Source organism: Zootoca vivipara, chromosome 5 (genome assembly GCF_963506605.1).
Source record: "Zootoca vivipara chromosome 5, rZooViv1.1, whole genome shotgun sequence".
In the NCBI taxonomy this organism is placed as follows: Eukaryota; Metazoa; Chordata; class Lepidosauria; order Squamata; family Lacertidae; genus Zootoca; species Zootoca vivipara.
The window spans coordinates 27,575,082-27,594,960 of NC_083280.1; the positions used below are offsets into that span (position 1 = coordinate 27,575,082).

At 45.3% G+C, this 19,879-nt stretch overlaps 1 protein-coding gene across 2 annotated transcripts in view; it reads left to right on the top strand.

Moving 5' to 3' along the window:
- Nucleotides 1-19,879, top strand: part of PCOLCE2 (procollagen C-endopeptidase enhancer 2) — a 70,865-nt gene that overhangs the window by 41,310 nt on the left and 9,676 nt on the right. Inside the window, exons 1-4 of one of the 2 annotated variants that reach the window (XM_035132885.2) lie at nt 1,376-1,774; nt 10,813-10,918; nt 17,178-17,433; nt 17,806-17,927. In XM_035132885.2, coding sequence (XP_034988776.1) covers nt 1,683-1,774; nt 10,813-10,918; nt 17,178-17,433; nt 17,806-17,927 — 576 coding nt within the window. In that variant the 5' untranslated portion in view covers nt 1,376-1,682. Of the gene's footprint in view, nt 1-1,375; nt 1,775-10,812; nt 10,919-17,177; nt 17,434-17,805; nt 17,928-19,879 lie in introns of those variants that run through there. The other variant, XM_060274498.1, reaches the window with a different exon arrangement.

Genomic DNA, 19,879 nt, shown 5'->3' on the forward strand with positions numbered 1-19,879 from the left:
AAGTGGCAGTCTGCAAACCAGAGGCAGAGGCCTCACCCTTTATAGACTGCAGTTCTCACAAAAGGGGTGCAGCCTAGGAGTCGGGACTAGAGACAGGGGTTCAAAGGCATCAGTCCACTTCTAGTCTTTGTTGGAGTAAGTGGCTCTCTCAGAGCTCTCCATGGTGCTGCTACACTTCACCCTGCCTTGGACTCCTTTACCAGATCAAAAATAAATACTGTACAAAATACTGTATAAAGACCAATTCAGGCAACAGGGTGTGTAGTATGAGGCTGTCTTGCATTATGCCATACACATTTAGGGTTCGCAAAGGGTAGTGGAGATGGACAACCTTGGGAGAAAGGAAACTTTTCACAGAAAGGCTGCACTTGGCAGAAAACAGCCCAGCCTCACAACACTCATGGGAACTTGAGCACACTGCTGATGTTTATCTGAACTGAAACCTTGCCTTGGGATGCTCGGAAGAAACACCCAACACAAGCTCAGCGCCAACAATGGGGGTTGCCAGGACAGTGCATACACAGGCAAGTGAAGGTGGGGGACACATATAGCTGCTGCCACTTCCTGGATCTCTACCTTGACTTCTGTTCAACAACAGGTGCTTGTTTCTCCTTCTTGCTGCCAATTGATTACCACATCCTATTGCCACCTCCTGCCTGCACCTAGGAAACAACAGGAGGAACAAAAGGACTCTGGAGCCGATACTTTGTGAAATAGCATGTTGTATAGCTTGGGCCAGCAGCTCCCTGTTCAAAATATTGCTTCTATTCTGGCTCTGCTTCTGATTCACTCTGGCAAATTTCACCATTATCTGGAGACCTGGTAGAGACAACAGGGAAACATCCTCAAAAGTGGATCAACATTTCAATCACCTCACCCCAACTCTTGGTAATGTCGCCACCCAGGTGAGCCCAACCCCTGGCGACTGACCATGGCAATACCTGTTGAGAGTCTCACCCTCCACCAACTTGCCTAATGAAATCCCCTAAATCGGAGGGGGGGATTGTGTGGGCCTCCCTTGGAGCGCGAGGCGCTCAATCTCAGAGTTGTGGGTTCCAGCCCCACTTTGGACGAAATATACCTGCATCACGGGGTAGGACTAGATAACCTCGTGATCCCTTCCGACTCTACCATTCTAACCCCAGCCAGCATGGCAAATGAGTGATGGGAGCTGTGGTCCAGTCAGTGATATCTGAAGTGCCCCCCCCTGTAACCTTCCACGCTATCGTGTGGCAGAGTTTTCCACACGCTAAATACACGTTGCGTGTGTATCTAAACTTTTGTGAGGAATAACCTCCTGAGCGGAGGAGGAGGAGAAAGGAAGAAATATAGGCCATTGCCTTTGAAATTGACCTGCCTCCGCTCACCGTAAAATTCCGGTGTGAGAGAGGACTCTTTATTTCTTAACTGTGAAGCAGGAGTTTGACTGGCATTCCCCCTCAAGAGCTCCCTCTCTCTCCCCCCACCATAAAGGGGAGGAGGCCGAAGGGGGCGGCTATTCTCTCCTCCCCTCGCCTTAAGGAACAAATGGGATATTCACGGCGAGGGAACTCCTCCAGGGGCAGCGCCGTCTCCTGCTGCAGCGAGCCGCTTTATAAAAGTCCATGCCCCCGAACCAATCCCCAACCACGCCGCCGTTGCCCAGGAGCTGACGCGGCGGCCCGGACTGCGAGGAGGACACCATGAAAGCAGCCGCCTCGTGCTCCGTGGCCCTGGGACTCCTGCTGCTCGCGGCCGCGCAGCCTGCCAGCAACCGGCAGGCGCAAAGACCCAGGTAAAAGCCCGCGAGCCCGTCGATGCAGCCGCGCGCGCGCGCAAAGAGCCCGCGAGGGGCAGAGGATCTCCCGCCGCCTCTCCGCTTTCTCTTACTGGCGCCGCGGTGCCGTCTTACGAGCACGCGACGCGCGCGGTATCCATCCCCACGTACGAGCCCACCCAGTAACTGCGCGCGTCTGACTGGCCTCGCGAGGTGTGCAGAGTTTTTCCGGCGGTTAAATTGCCACAGGTTTATTATTTGCCCGCGCTTTCCTGATGTTCGTTCTTGTTGAAATGTGCTGCGCCGACGGGGAGGGTCTCTTGCCGCGTTGCTCTGCCCCGTGCAAGAGCAAAAGTCAGGCTTTGCGCGCTCTCTCTGTGTGTGTTTTCTAAGTATGGGAGGTCTTGCTGCCTCGGCCTCTTGTGCACGCCCGGGGTTTGTTGGTTTGCATCAGAGTTAGAAACGCTAGGAAGATTTGGAGTGCTTCTGGGCGTGTGCAGATTGCATTTCCAGACCCTCCAATTGTCCCTGTTTTCCAGGGACGTCCCTAATTTAGAGAAGCCGTCCCTGTTTCTGATTTGATCCTGGAATTTCCCGCTTTTCCTTAGGATGTCGCTATTTTCACTGGAGAAATGTTGGAGGGTATGGAGTTATCTGAACCCCTAGCCGTCCGAAGGCAATCTTGTATAGGGAAGTTTAAAAAAAATGTTTGATGCTTTATTATGTTTTTTTGTATGTTGGAAGCTGCCCAGAGTGGCTGGGGCAACTTGGTAAGATGTGTGGGAGTAAAATAGTAAAATTATTATGGAATGGGACGTCCCTATTTTCAACCGAGAAATGTTGGAGGGTATGCATTTCCAAGTAATCCCAGTTGCCCCTCCTGTGCATACGTTAGCACCTCTTATTTTAAGCACAGCCTTATTGGCTATTGTCTTCTGAGATCATCATAAATATTCACAAACAGGACTGTTTTGAGAGGAGAAAATTACAGTGGACTAGTAGGGTGCTCAGAGGCGTCTTTCCCATAGGGCTTAGTGGCTTGTCGCGCCAGGGTGCCGGCCTCTCAGGGGTGCCCCAGCAAGTGGGGGAAGCTGCACGGCTTTGCCAGCGGCCTCCCCTTTCCCTGCACACAGCGCCGTCTTAAGCGCTCCCGGCGCCGTGGTGTGCCGGATTCTCCGGCGCCCGCCGGATCCCTCCGGCGCCCTCCCGCCCCGTTCCGGCGACCTCCCACCCCGTTTCCCAGTGCGGTGGGCGCCGCGCGGGTGCAACAGGCGCGGCAGGTGGGCGGGCAGCAGGTGGGCGCAGCTCGCGGCGCCCTCCTGGCGGGCCGGCGCCATGGTGCCCTGCGCCACCCAGCCTGCACGTAGGGCCGGGCCTGCCTGCACACCGCCAGATGGTTGGCAGGGCGCAACAAGCCGCTAAGCCCTATGGCTCCTCCCTCTCCGCCTCCTCTCCCTCAGCCGCGAGAATCCCCTCAGCCGCCGCCCGCCAAGTTGCTGTCATCTGAGGGGGTGGTGGGAGCGGCTCCCGAGGGGCCTCCTCTGTGTCACCTGTGCCCGCTGCCCCACCACCACCACTCCCCGGGGCACAGGCAGCAGTGTGGCAACTGCCTCCTCCTCGGGCCGCTAGGCAGCAGCAAGAGTTGTAAGGCAGAGGAGGAGGAGGAGGAGGCGCCCCAGAGCCTTGCGCGGGGTTCCAGCGGTCTGGCCAGCCGCACCACGGCCACCACATCGGCAGCGTCTTCTGTGGGCAGTGGCTCCCAGGGCAATGAGGTGGTCCGCAAGTTGGGCCCCGGGTTCTAGATTCTGGGAAAGGGAGGGGGCGCTGGATTGCTTAAGACGGCCCTGAAGGTGCTGTCTCTGGTCTTGGAGATATGTGATATGCTGTGTACCAAAGCCATTGGGGGGGCGAGGTCAGGGATATATAAGCTTTAGTTCTTCTTTCAAGTTTTCTGACCGAGCTGTGTTTCAAAGTTTTGTGCAAATAAGGAACTGGGAACTAGTAACCAACTTTTGAAGAAGAGCCCCACTGTTCTGCTCCATAGAATTAGTTTAGAGGTGATTTGCACTTAGATGGCATCCATGTTTGCTACTTTGTTCACCACAATGTCACCCAGTAAATATGGTGATGTTTGAATGGAATTTTTTTAAAAAAATAATGTCTGAAAAGACGTGTCTTATTTTTCTGTTGGAAGCCGCCCAGAGTGGCTGGGGAAACCCAGCCAGATGGGCGGGGTATAAATAATAAATTATTATTATTATTATTATTATTATTATTATTATTATTATGAGACACACAGTGGACAGATACTGCTATGAACAGCCACAGCTCTCCAGACCATGCCAGCCACGTTTATGGATGCAATGGTCCGTTTTAAACATAAGTTGTTGTTTAGTCGTTTAGTCGTGTCCGACTCTTCGTGACCCCATGGACCATAGCACGCCAGGCACTCCTGTCTTCCACTGCCTCCCGCAGTTTGGTCAGACTCATGTTCGTAGCTTCGAGAACACTGTCCAACCATCTCGTCCTCTGTCGTCCCCTTCTCCTAGTGCCCTCCATCTTTCCCAACATCAAGGTCTTTTCCAAGGATTCTTCTCTTCTCATGAGGTGGCCAAAGTATTGGAGCCTCAGCTTCACGATCTGTCCTTCCAGTGAGCACTCAGGGCTGATTTCCTTAAGAATGGATAGGTTTAAACATATACATCACACTGATATCCACTGCAAAATATAGGGAGTAAGGAGTTTTACGTATGCCATATATATGTGTGTTGTTCTAAGGAAAAGAAAAAATATTAATTTTATTTATTATATTGATATGATGTCCTTACACACACACACACACACACACACACACACACACAATTTAAAAGGGCATAGATTGTTTAATTACCCGAAGGCCAATTTGTTAATTAAATAATGAGTTTACAGGGCTCTTCATCTGAGCTTTTCCCATCATGACTGTAAGGAAAACCTGTGCATTTGTGAAGGTTGCAGACAAATCTGTTTTACTGCACAATGTATTTGGCAACCAAAGCTGTCAATCTGTTCCTAACACTAACACACACACACACACACACACAGTAAAATAGACATGTGCAAGTGGGGTATGCAACAAAATGTTGCAACTTGCAGCATCTCCCTGTTAGGTTTGCTTTTGAAAACATTATTTGCGCATCTGCAAATCCTGGAGGTTCCCCCAATGATGCTGAGATCTCCCTCTTGTTTCTGGTACCCAGTTTTAGCTACAGTTCTGTCAAAGCCACCTGATTTTGCTGTTAGAGTGAATGATGCTATGTACAAACGTGATGGTGTGTTGTCCTTTTCATACACCATTGTAAGGCAAAACATCATGATTGAAGTGGTCTAACTTGTGTCAGTGGTTAGGTGAAGGACTCCCATGTAGAATCTGTGGAACTCCCAAGTGTGGCTCTCTTATTACAATGCAGCAACTTGAAGCCTTTTTTTCAGGAATGGGATGCTTTCATGGACTGCATGCAATCCCTTCAACATAGCCTGATTCTTTGCTGATCCCCCTTTCCATCTGTATGGCAGATGGAAGTAATAGCAGGAGACAACTCAGGTCCTTCTGTGTGCAGAATCCAAAGTGTTATGATAGTTCAGGACTTTTTTTTACAGGATGCTGCAGTTTGGGGAATCCTATATAATAATATGCAAGTTGTCCCTGCGTCCAAGCTGTCCCGTGTGTCCCTGGGTCACTGCGCATGTGCCCCAGGGATACAGGGATTGGACAGCAGAGACTGCGCGCGCGCACTCTCCCCCCACTCTGCCTCCTCCAACCGCCGCTCCCGCCGGGGTGGAGGCCGGCGAAGGCCTCCTCACAACCCTCCCTGGTCGTGAGGAGCGGCGGTTGGAGGAGGCGGGGGGGGGGGAGAGTGCGCGCGTCCTTCCTGTCGGCGGCTGGGGGAGAGGAAGGAAGGAGGAGAAAGCGCCGCTTTCTCCTCCTCCGTTCCTGTCCCCCTGCCGCCGACAGCAAGGACGGGTCCCAGGGTTCGGAGAAGCGCTGCGCAAGCGCTTCTCCGAACCCTGGGATGTCTGCTTCCTGTCGGCGGCTGCGGGAGAGGAACGGAGAAGGAGAAAGCAGCGCTTTCTCCTCCTCCGTTCCTGTCCCCCTGCCGCCGACAGCAAGGACGGGTCCCAGGGTTCGGAGAAGCGCTGCGCAAGCGCTTCTCCGAACCCTGGGATGTCTGCTTCCTGTCGGCGGCTGCGGGAGAGGAACGGAGGAGGAGAAAGCAGCGCTTTCTCCTCCTCCGTTCCTGTCCCCCTGCCGCCGACAGCAAGGACGGGTCCCAGGGTTCGGAGAAGCGCTGCGCAAGCGCTTCTCCGAACCCTGGGATGTCTGCTTCCTGTCGGCGGCTGCGGGAGAGGAACGGAGAAGGAGAAAGCAGCGCTTTCTCCTCCTCCGTTCCTGTCCCCCTGCCGCCGACAGCAAGGACGGGTCCCAGGGTTCGGAGAAGCGCTGCGCAAGCGCTTCTCCGAACCCTGGGATATCTGCTTCCTGTCGGCGGCTGCGGGAGAGGAACGGAGAAGGAAAAAGCAGCGCTTTCTCCTCCTCCGTTCCTGTCCCCCTGCCGCCGACAGCAAGGACAGGTCCCAGGGTTCGGAGAAGCGCTGCGCAAGCGCTTCTCCGAACCCCAGGATTCTAGCGCCCGTTATTGAACGGGCTGAAAACCACTAGTAGATTTATAAAAGTGACAAGTGGAACTTGCCACAAAGGGTTGCAGTATATCACGGGGATGTCCCTGTTTGGGGTCCCAGCAAGCCATGTCCTCTCCAAGGATACTTCATTCAATTTCCCCCACTCTCATTCCTCTCTGCATTTCCCCTTTTCCAACTGCACTCAGCGTTACATAGCTACTAAACATACTCATTCATTAGTTGGCAGAGGAGGCAGGGGTTGTTCCTCTTAAAATATTATCGTATATCTGCAAAGCTTAGGGTTTCTACTTCCCGGAGCCTGCATTTTGGCTCCGATCCTGTTGGCACTCACTACCTGAGTTTGCTATTAGGGTGAGACAGTGATTGTCCAGCCTATTATTGTTCTAAATTGCTTTTGTGCAAGATAATGACAGGCAACAATTGAATTGTGCAGGCAACAATTGAACTGGTGATATAATACTGCTTCTGAAGGTCCATTAGTCTTTATATTCAAGCTGATGAGTATACCCACTGAGAATCGAATCGGTGCACCTTCACATGAGCCTTTTTCAAGGAATGCTTGATTCATCTGCTTATCTCCACAAGTTACATGGAGCCTTAAGCTCTGTCTGCCCAGCTCCTCTTCTGTTTGGATGGTAGATGTTGCCCCAAGCACAGATGCTAGAGTGGAATTCCCCTGCATCACAACATATTTATTGGTCTTTGTTTCTGCTTTAAACAGTAGGCCGAGAATGAATGAACTATCCAGTGCAAAAACACTTCTAGGGAGCATCAGAGCTAAATTTTATAAAATTTGCCACCTCAGTAACAATAGTTCAGTGACCTGTCTGAATCTTGCACGAGGATAGGGAAGCCGTAGAAGCGGCCTCAGAACTACTGTTCACCCTTCTAAGATTACAGTATTTATCAGAGGCTTAAGGATACACCCTTTGACACGAGACTCCAAATGCTTTTCCTTTAAATCCATCTGTACAGTAAATGTAAATCCTGGATTGAGTAGACAATTTAATTTTCAAGTGTCTGTCCTCTGCATCCTATTCCTCATGAGCCCATTACCTCATGGTACGAAAAACACAAAAAGAGGCTCCGGTAAGTTATATTCTGGTGTCAACCTAGTGATAATCTTGTGCTATAGAAATGAATCTAAACTTCTGTCTTTTTAAAGCCTTTGATATCTGTAGGATGGGACGCAGGTGGCGCTGTGGTCTAAACCACAGAGACTAGGGCTTGCCGATCAGAAGGTCAGTGGTTCGAATCCCCACAACACGGTGAGCTCCCGTTGCTCTGTCCCATTTCCTGCCAACCTAGCAGTTCAAAAGCACGTCAAAGTGCAAGTAGATAAATAGGTACCGCTCCAGCGGGAAGGTAAACGGCGATTCTGTGTGCTGCTCTGGTTCGCCAGAAGTGGCTTAGTCATGCTGGCCACATGGCCCGGAAGCTGTCTGTGGACAAACACTGGCTCCCTTGGCCTATAGAGCGAGATGAGAGCGCAACCCCAGAGTTGTCCGCGACTGGACCTATCGGTCAGGGGTATCTTTACCTTTATAGAACCAGCCTTGCAGAGTAAGCTGTCCTGCAGGCTTAGCTAAGTCACTCCCCATCATCTTGGGAGGAAGGCAGTCAAGCCTATCATTGTACCTCAGTCTACCTGATAAACTCAACATGTGAGGACTGAGTTGGTTATTCCAAGCTAAGACCTAGGCATGGCCCTAACATGCCTTTCTTGTGTTCCTGTACCAATAATTTAGGAACTGTGACTACTGTAACTAATCCGACTTTTACTGCCTGTGTTTTCTGACTGCTGATCGTTGTGGTTCTTGCAAAAGATGCTGGACTTGGTCTGCTCCAGTAATGCCCGCCTTAGGCTCTTAAGCAGGAGTGCACACACAGAATTACGTAACACAGTTTAGATGACAACAGAAAGAGAGTTCACATCAGTGTGTCCCCCCCTTGCACATTGAAAGCATGCATAAGGGGGTGGCACCAGCCAGCCCAGCTGCCACTATGGACCAATCACATGACCTTACAGCTGTGCATTTATCAACAGTATGACAGGGCCAACTCCATGAATGATACAGATGTCTTGCGATCCTCCATGTGAGGTGCAACCTCCTCAGGTTGCATGGTGGTCGTAGGGCCATGTGAACCCATCTGGACAGACATTCTAAAGTGAGGTGGATCTTCTTTGAACACACATTCACTGCATTCTGAGGCACACACACAACCCGGACATGCAATGTGTGTTCAAACCAGTTCCACCACATTTAGAATATATATCTGCTTTCGCTCTTAGAGCTTGTCCACACTTCCACTTGTCCCGTGGCTAAAAAGGTAAAGGGACCCCTGACCATTAGGTCCAGTCGTGACCGACTCTGGGGTTGCACGCTCATCTTGCGTTATTGGCCGAGGGAGCCGGTGTATAGTTTCCATGTCATGTGGCCAGCATGACAAAGCCACTTCTGGCGAACCAGAGCAGCACACGGAAACGCCGTTTACCTTCCCGCCGGAGCGGTCCCTATTTATCTACTTGCATTTTGATGTGCTTTCGAACTGCTAGGTTGGCAGGAGCTGGGACTGAGCAACGGGAGCTCACCCCGCCACAGGGATTCGAACCGCTGACCTTCTGATCAGCAAGTCCTAGGCTCAGTGGTTTAACCCACAGAGCCACCTGGGTCCCCTTGTCCCATGGCTAGTTATGCCTTAATTGTTTAGTCATTCTGAGTATGTAGCCTTGATTTGTAAATTTCAAAAACTTAGGTGAACCACAAGGGTTCTGGTAAAAAAGAAAAGTAGGCCATGCAAGTATGAAGTCAGTCCATTGCTGAATCTAGGTTACTCCTTCATTTGGCATTAGTCAACCTTTTCAGTCACTTTTGTGCCATCTCCTATTCCAAGTTAGTCTAGATGGAGATGAGTCAACAGGTAAGTCTTGTCCAGTGACCTTGCCTTTGCTACTCCACCCAGCCATGTGGTCTGTTGGGTTTTTGCCTTTTGTTTACTGCTTGAAGGCTTTGGTCTCATTTGCCTGCCTGATAATCTTACTAAGCCATATCCGTACCATCTCTTCATTCTAATAGAGAGGATAATGATCTTTTCCCCTTTACCTTTATCTATAGAACCAGCCTTGCAGAGTAAGCTGTCCTGCAGGCTTAGCTAAGTCACTCCCCATCATCTTGGGAGGAAGGCAGTCAAGCCTATCATTGTACCTCAGTCTACCTGATAAGCTCAACATGTGAGGACTGAGTTGAGCTGCGGCAGTTATCCATCCATAGCTGCCAAGTTATCCCTTTTTTTAAGGGAAATTCCATTATGCTGAATAGGCTTCCTCGTGAGAAAAGGGAAAACTTGGCAGCTATGTATCCATCATTCCACGTTACCTAAACACATTGAGTGCTGCAATTATAATATATTTCCCTTGCTCTCTCCTACCTAAGTCATGAATTCCCAATATATCAGTTTCTCATTATACAAGAATCAGATCTTATAACCTTCCATAAATATCCAGTTTCATTATTATTCACTCTGGCTACTTTTAAGTAGTTCTCCACCATCTATCTCCCGTCTATGTTAGACCTTTTCTGGTTGTCCGTAAAGGTAAAGGGACCCCTGACCGTTAGGTCCAGTCGCGGATGACTCTGAGGTTGCGGCGCTCATCTCGCAATATATTATCCATACACATTTAATTTGTGATTAAGATTATCAGTATGCTACTCTTCACAAAGCAGTTTAACTGTAGCTAATCTAAAACAGAAGTGGGAGCTTCCAATCTCCGCTCCTTGAGGCTATACCAGAGGAGGAGAGGGGGAAACAGGGAGTGTAAGAGCCTTGAGTTAGGCTAGGCTCATTCTTCTCCTACTAAACTATAGTCTAGCTCTATGTCTGAACACAGCTAATGCATGTAAAGCATTTTTAATACTTGGGGGGGGGAATACTGTATGCACACATCAAATTACCACCAGAGACAACTGCATAGTGCTACTAGACAAGTGATAAACATACTCTAGTTCTGCTAACTACCTTGGCAGTGGTGTGCATGAAAGAGCAAGGCAGGGATGGGTGTTAGTTAAGCTTTGCTTGGAATTCAGCTGTTTGGCATCTCCCTATGCAGAACAATCATTCAGTTCCTTCACACACACACACACACACACACACACACACACACACACACACCCATGGCATAGACTTCACCTATCAGTAATGAATTGCACTCTATAGATGCCAGTTATTTTAGGCAGCTGTATTGTGTTACATTTTAAATAGTTTAATTCCTTTACACGGATGCTCTAGGAATGGTGTCAGCAGTACATATTAGATAACAGCCACTCTACTCTGCTTTTTATAATACAGTCTCAGAAGTAAAGCTTTTCTTTGTTTTCCAGGTCTTTTAAATGTGGTGGAATTCTAAGCGGAGCATCGGGGTTTATTGGCAGTGAAGGATTTCCAGGAATCTACCCTCCAAACAGCAAATGTACTTGGAAAATCACAGTAAGAACTTTTGGTGTCGCAGAACACATTGAAAAGAGTAACATGCAGTCCTTCTCTTCTTATGAAGTATGAAGTATGCATTCAAATCTGCAGTTCTCACATGCAACATTGGCACTTAATTTTAAGACCTTTGAACCTAGACACAATCTGGTTTCGTCATTTAATGTAGTTAAGGACAACCAAGATCAAGCTATGTAATTTAACAGTTCCAGAAGGAGTCATTTGTCTCCTTGTGTTTAAGTTTTACAAGTGGTAAAGGAAGGCTAGAAAATCAATAATTTTTGCTAGAGGTGTAACAACTGGTGAACAGCAAAAGTTGGATTGTGGAAGTAGTCTGCACCAAACTATTCCTGCTACTTTGAATTGTGTGATAATTTCCTGTGATAATAAATGGATAGCGAGTCAGTTATTTATCAGCAAAGATAGAAACCGACTGCCTTCCCACACCCATGAGTTTACTGTGTGCCTGCAGCTCTTTGCATTCCTGTTTAATGTGCATTCCCATTTAATTTGCTTGGTCCACATGATGTTGCCTTCAAACAACACCAAACTTGATGCTTTTGTCCTGTAAATTCGGGTTCACCCAATACAGGGATTGTAAGATAAATTGGAGGGGAATCGGGCTCTAAACCACTTTACTCCACTCCTTGTCTACCATTTTTGTCTCGAAAGAACAGAGACAGGCAAAACCCAATAGTTGCTGCAGAGCAGTAGTCAAGCAGCAATTGAGTAGTAAATAGGTTTTTGAAAATCTTATGAGACTGATTTACTCACAAAGTTGAATGAGAATATATTACATTGCAGTCAAAAAGCTGGTTATTTTTTCTTCTAATTTTAGAGGCTGGTCATTCAGCACATTATATTGTAGTCATGACACAGCCTATGAGTTGTAGTGCTACTACAGCTGTTACTCTTACCGTCCTTCATAGAGTAATTTATAGAGCACAAAGCATCACATACCAGTGGTTTTAACACAATCCCCCTCCTTGACAGTCCTCAGTGATTTAGAATGAGTAATGTAAGAACACTCAGTACATACAGTATATAGGAACATGACATAAAAATAGCATTCAAGACTGTCATAAGTCCTTTACGTAGATAATTTAATACGTTCAGTAGCTGAAGTCCATTAAAAAGTTGGTGACAAGAAGCCTGTTTTGAAAAATGTTGCCTATTAACTGGAGGTACTTGGTTCATTTTTCTTATAATGTTCTTTTATGGGAGGAACAAAGAATGAAACATTTTCCAAGTGGGGAAAATAACCTTTTAAATACAAACAAATGGCAGGGTTTTTATTTATGAAATACATACTAATGGATTCGTTGTTGATCTGTGGTCATATCCCACAAAACAAAGGATGAAAGTTTCTCTGTAGTTATATGGATACGTGTATTTACTGGTATATTATTATTATTATTTATTGATTGATTTATATACCGCCCTTTACCCGGGGGTCTCAGGGCAGTTCACAGAATAAAATCAAGATATAGAACCACAAAATACATAATAAAAATAAAAACAACAACCCAATAGCCCCCCCCAAAAAAAACACATTTTAAAAGGGTATAAGATGTAAATCAGATCAAACAAATGCCTGGTTAAAAGGAATGTGTATAATGAAGATGTATAATGAAGGCGCCAGGCAAACTTCCCTGGGGTGAGCATACCACAGATGGGGAGCCACTGCAGAGAAGGCCCGTCCTCGTGTTGCCACCCTCCGGACCTCTCAAGGAGGAGGCACACAAAGGAGGGCCTCAGAAGATGATCTTAGGGTCCGGGTAGGTTCATATGGAAAGAGGCGGTCCTTGAGGTATTGCGGTCCTGAGCCGTTTAAGGTGAGGCTACTGCATTCATTACACATATGAGGCACTTCATGACTACCAGGGTACTATATTTCTCTATATGATGTTTCTAAATCCCCACCCCTGTATTTAGGATTTCAGATTGACCTTATTGTGGTTGCAGAGAGGCACAACCTTTTTCTTTTTTGCCTCCAATATTCCTGTGTAAGAACATCGTAAGAGCCCTTCTGGATCAGGCTAAATACTCATCTAATCCAGCAGCCAGTTTCACAGTGGCTAGCCAGATGTTCATGGGAAGCTTGCAACAACACTCTCTCCCAATTGTGATTGTGGCATTCAGAGGCATACTCTCTCTCATACTGTGGGTAGAGCATAGCCACTTTAGCTAGTAGCCATTGACAACCTTATCCTTATTGACTTTGTCTAATCCTCTTTTAAAACCATCCAAGTTATTTACTTACATAAAATATATATCAACATGGTGTACAACATGTAAAAATAAAATCAATTTCCAGAAACTAGCTTTGAAAAAACAAGCTAACTAGCTGAGGGGATACTGCATTATTGCACCAGTATCAATTTATGTGGTTCCAAATAGATGCCTATCCCAATGGGGCTTCAGGGTACAAAACTGGGCTGGGTAGCAGCTTGTTTAGCCACATAGCCTGATGAGAAAACTCCATTACATGTTTATCTTATGTTCAGAAAAGTGTTTTCTTGCTATGTGGCATTTTTTTTGGGTGGGTGGGTTATTGTTTATTTTATTCTACTTGCTTTGAAACATGCAACGGACATGAAAACTGGGAGATAATGGGTTTTGTTCCAGTTAAGCTCCCAGATCATAGGCCCCCACCTGCACTGTACATTTAAAGCAATATCATACCACTTTAAACACCCAGAGGATCATGGGAACTGTGTTTTGTAAAGGGGGCTGAGAGGTGTTAGGAGACCCCTGTTCCACTCTGAGAGCTACCATTCCCAGAGCGGTTTAACAGTAACCCTTTTACCTAGGTAACTCTGAGAATTGTAGTTCTCTGAGGGGAGAGGGGTCTTCTAACTACTCTTGGCAGCTTTAGCAAACTATATTTCCCAGGATTCTTAGGGGGAAACCATGACTATTTAAAGTGGCATGGTACTGCCAGCCCTAAAATGTATAATATACGGTCGATGGGGCTGTAGATGAGAACAGAAAAACATTTCCTTCCCCAATAAAGTTTTTAACCTTAATACCCTATGGCCTAACAGTTAATGTTGGGGCACCATGGCAGAGTTTCATACAGTGGCATCCAGCAGAGTTAGCATTGAACTAAATTTATTGTGGTGTCATAATAAGCAGCGTTAAACTTTAGCTCTGTTGCCAGAAAGACTCAGAGCCCATTGAACTCCTTAACAAGCTGTGGGGAGAAGCAGCTACCAACAGTAATCTGTGATTCTGTCACACTTACAAACACAACAGCACACAACAGTGCTGTGATTCTGTCACACAGTTGTGAATGCAGTTGGAACTGCAGATTAGGAACTTGGAGTAGGAATCAGTTACTTCATAAATGGGAATGAGCAGCAAGAGATATTTTGTTGTCTGTAAAAGAAGAGAGTTGACATATATGCGTAACAAGATATTAAGCTGAATGGCATTTCTCCGCCTGTTACTCCAGACATCAGAGCATGGGCAGATTAGAAGCAAATTAGTCATTACTGTCAAGAACACAGACAGAACATGAAAGTCATTAAATTAACCCATTCAACTGAAACATTATCCTCATTATGACTCAAATGGGAGCAGAATCAGACCCTGACTAGCTGGATTCAACACCTGAAAAAAAAAGATTAGTTGATGATCATTGGGTGAGGTTTGCTCACACAGAGAGATTTTTTCCCCCCCTGCTGAGACAGCGCTAGAAATAAACATTTTTGTGTGAAATTTTCTACCACAAAAACTGCATTGCTGTACCCCACTCACAAAAACAAATCCTTGTGCGTATTCCGTAATAGTGTTTTTGGAACCAAGCCAATACCTGCACTTGCAAGTTGCCCATTCATAAAAAAGTTACAGCATCTGGCTTTCTGCAAAGCTTTTCAGACTTGGGAAGTGTTTATATACTGTACACTCATACATATAAAGGTTTCTTTAAAAGTCCAGCAGTGTGGGGTAGAGAATGGGGATGCATGTTGGAAATAGGGAGCCTTCACTCCCCCCCCTAATCTCTTTTATGGTTTTATTAAGTCATATCCATGACCTTTGATTTCCCTTCCATTCCGTGGGATTCACTGGAAACAAAGTTTGAGATAGCTCAAAAGGTTTTCTCACGTTGGTTGTGTGTGCTTTGACCTCTACACATCCAATTTGTTCATGCGAACCTCCACTGCCACCCATCCCACCAATCACTGCAGTAACCATCACAATTCTTAGGTTAACACCTTCTCTTTAGAAGCCTCATAGTATAATGCTTACATTTGGTTTCAAATTGGCTTCACTCAAAACATCTTTCTGTTTCCCTTATCGTGAACCTCAGAGATCTAAAAATAAAACGTTCTTTAAACAAACCCCAGCAGTTTAAGATTTTGAATTCACTCTCACAATTTTGTACTCTTTGAATGTGTGCTCTCTTCCATTCTTTGGTTCTGTGTACTCTTCCCTCCACCCAGAAGCCTCATCTACTCATTGAAGGTAGTTGCCAGCACCTTGGGTGAGCAAAAGCAACGGTCAAAGGATCATGCTGCACCACAATTTCCAGCTGTGCAGCAGCTGTATACTGGTGGGTGCACTACCAGGGAGCAAGAATATAAAGCGGGGAGAGGAACTATGTATGCACAACAGTCAGGAAATCTGGGAAGCTTTGGTTGGGAAAATAGCCTTCTTTTCCCTGGAAAGGGAGGAATTGGTTCATTTGTTCCCTAGAGAAAGGGTGGGGGAGAGAGAGAGAGAGAGAAACTACAGCTGTTTTATATTTCTTCTTCTTCTTCTTCTTCTTCTTCTTCTTCTTCTTCTTCTTCTTCTTCTTCTTCTTCTTCTTCTTCTTCTTCTTCTTCTTCTTCTTCTTCTTTGGCAACCTTTGGCAAGAAAGGTTGGCAAAAAAACTACATTTGTTAAATAATCAAATGGGATCAGTGCATATGTGGGGTTGTGGGGAGGACATTTATCTAGTCAACATTGCCCAAAAGAATTGGTCTGGCTACCTAGCTACAATTGTCCCATGACTCAAACCTTATCTGTCTGACTGTGGTGAAGCCAAGGGGTCAGGGTTACAATAGATTCAGCCTGGGTGGTGGCCCTACTCTCACCATCTCACATGGCTGCTGAATACAGGAGCCACTTCAGCTCTGGGTAGTTCTTTATAAACACATGTAATCTAAAGGATTGCCTCAGTTCTACAGATGTCTTTTGAGACTTTTTGGCCGGGGGGGGGGGGGCTTGCTGCTGCATCCACTTATCAGCATATCATCATTTTAGATTTGTGCATGCAAAAATAAATAAATTAGACTCAGTATTTATAGTGTTGTGACAATTTGCAGCAATATGGTTTTTAGGTTCTGTGATAGCAACTTTCAGACAACATTCATGGTTTCCTTAGGAAATGCTTTATTACTATTTCTGTTGCAGCTGTGAAGTTTAATAACTCATTTGGTTCCTTAATTTCAGTCACGCAGTTTCACAAATGAGCCTTTTGCTCTTGCTACAGCTCTATTAGAAAATACTTAGGAAACACAAAATCACCCCCTGTTAACAGATTAACACAGTTGTTCATGCTGTGGACATAGGTAGTCCGGATAAGAGGCGATAGTTGGGCATGATTTATTCTCTTGAAGGAAGCACAAACGCATTTGCAATTGCTTTATCTTGTGGGTCCCCATGGCTGCTGTGATCCCCCCCCCCCACTAAGCAGGGATCATTCACAAGCAATTATGCATCTTTACATTCAGTAAATACTGAACCATAGAGCACCTAACCTGAATGGAACCTCCATGTATTTAACAGAGAAGCATGGGAGCTTGCATATCTCTATCATACCTACAGAGCCATGCAAAGACACAAGCTTTATGCAGAAACACGGTGAAATATTTCAACCCACACAATCAGTCTTTCAAGGGCAATGGAGGAATGCAAGCACTAATGCTGCTTAAGCATGCAAATAGAGGGCCTATTTTGGTAAGTTTCGGGATAGCCTAAAAAGGTGCTGACATCTGGAAGTGTTACTGTTCAAAGTGCACACAACAGAAGGTGAATTGGCAATGCTCTGTAGACTTGGAAGACAGGGAAGAGGAGAGGAGCGGAATGTCTTATTTGTGTAAACAGAAAGGGAAACATTTGGGGGATGTTATATGAGAAGAAAAGGGGTTTGAGAAGGACTTTATATTATCCTTGTAAGATATAAACATACGTAGAGAGTAAAAGTTACACCATAAGGTCAACGTGTAAACCGCAGGCTGTTAATCTTTAGCTTCTTTTCTTTCTACAGGTTCCTGAAGGGAAAGTCGTGGTTCTTTCCTTTAGATTCATGGACTTGGAAAGTGATAACTTATGCCGATATGACTTTGTGGATGTGTACAACGGCCATGCAAACGGGCAGCGTCTTGGCAGGTTCTGTGGCACGTTGAAACCTGGTGCTCTTGTGGCCAACAGCAATAAGATGCTGGTGCAAATGATTTCAGATGCCAATACAGCTGGAAATGGCTTTGTTGCAAAGTTTTCTGCAGCAGAACCACATGAAAGAGGTATTCTGCAAGTTCTTGGAGCTTAAGGTGATAGATACACTGAGCTCTGTATTTTCATTTAAGAATCTTCAGGGTTGTTGTTTTTTTTAAGTATTTTATTATTTTCTTATATTATGAAGGAATTCATCTATAATTAGAAGCCATTTGCTAGCCATCTAAAAAGGCGAAATACATAAAACAATGCATTTGCTCTATAAAATTTAAAGTAAAAAAAACCACCCAGTAATATGGAAAGGAGTGGATTGTGTGATTTGATTTCAGTGTTTCACCGAAATTTACCATTTTGCGATTATGCTGTGCTTTATATGAGAGTTGGGCAAACACTATATGAAACTCTGGTTTTTGGCCTAGCATTATGTTGTGTATTTTTAGGAGACCAGTACTGTGGTGGACGACTAGACAAGCCTGGGTCCTTTAAAACTCCTAATTGGCCTGATCGAGATTACCCAGCTGGAGTTTCTTGCTCATGGCACATTGTAGCTCCAAAGAATCAGGTGAGCTATGTTCACACATATGGCCTCTGCTTTCATCTTTCCTATCTGCAAAAGCCCTCCGATTCCCATCTTTCCTTCTAGCTCTATCCCATCTGAAGAAATTCTAGCATTCACCTTCTCCAGATTCTTCCTGTCAACAACTTTCAACCCCATCTTAGCTCACAGTAACAATCAAACCTACAGCATCTATGAAGTAAAGCAGGCACCCCCAAACTGCGGCCCTCCAGATGTTTTGGCCTACAACTCCCATGATCCCTAGCTAGCAGGACCAGTGGTCAGGGAAGATGGGAATTGTAGTCCAAAACATCTGGAGGGCCGGAGTTTGGGGATGCCTGAAGTAGAGTAATTGGAAGACAGTGGCTACTTACACTCTGATTTAGGCTGAGAAAATGGCTACTTTGAAGAAAACCCTGTTCACCAATACTTTTAGCCTTTTAATCCTGATAATTTTTCATTTGTTGTGCAGGTGTGTGGTCCTTGTAAATAAGACCTGCTTTCATCGAACATGTAACTGAGACACACACAAAATACAGCTAGGGTAAAACTAGGTTTCATTTTCAGATTCGACGTCTTATGAAAACTCTTCTCTTTTTAGGTAAATTATAAATTATGTCTATGCACCTGACAAGAGAAATCATATTCCCACTGTTCATTTGCCCCTGCTTTACCTGTTTCCTTTATTGTTCTTGTGTACCTTAGTCTAGTTTTTTTGTGAACATTTATTTCCATTGACTTGCTCTAGTTCAGCTTTTTTAAAAGATAAGATTTTGTAGGAAAGGAAGGATTGCTGGGTTAAAAGACGGCAAGAAATACATTTTCTCATTAAATGCAGTATATATGAACAATTTCTGAGCACCAAAGTGAATAACAAATGCTTTATTTTCGGTTTAAGAACATTATGGATTTTCTGTTCAAAATGATTGACTCAATATTTCCTCTGCATGCCTACATAGAACCAAGTAGGGGCACTTGCTACACTCCATGGTGTCTAAATATTGCCACACGCATTCAATTCCCTTTGGTTTTCGCACTTTCAGGTTTTAATTCCCTTATCTACTTGCTCATTCTAGCGTTTTCTTAATCTTAAGGATGCTACCATTTCATTTCTTAGGACTGAAACCACTTTGCCTTGTTTCATATCCATTTGTCAGTCACTCCATATTAGTTCTACTTACATGCCTTTTCACACTATGGCAGGCTACTCAATCTTTGCTTTCTCTCTTTTTTGTTGTTGTTGCCTAGGTTTCTGCTCCATAAACTATATTATGGCAGGAGGCACTTAGTGATTGAATGCCTTTATCTTCAAGCGTATTTGGTAGGTTGGCTGCTTTTCATATCTACTTTCTGAACCCTTGTCCATGTCACTTTGAGTTGCCTTTTAATCCACTTCTCATGACCATAATCCTCCAAATGAAAGAGCTGGCCAAGATAAATATATTCTTCTGATCCTTAATTTTCTCCCACCCCCTGCATTGATCAGGATAATATTTTCTTGAACTTGGGGCTGTAGATCAGCTTAGTCTTTTCCTGTATTCATCTTTAATCCACATTCCTTGCTTGCTACATATGGCTCATTTAACAATTTATGGATAGCCAGCGATTTAATTGAACGTGATAAATTACAAGGTATTTGGGATTGCTCTCATTTATTGCCAAACGTGCCTGAAAATCTTTTCAAGCTCTTACTGAATTATATCATCCCATTAGTGTACTCTTCACCTCTTGGGTTCTTATTCTCGAGAAACTGTATTTGTAAGTGCATAAAACATATAACCATGTACTTATTCTCAGTATATTCCAGTAATGCTTCTTGTGAAGGTCAATATCTACAAATGAATCAATGTCTCTTGTTAGCTCACTATCAAACTCTTGCTGCATTTTTATTTCAACTGGATAGCATCAAATATTTAAACGAATCAGAAGAAAATTAATCTCCCAGCCTGCTTTGATTT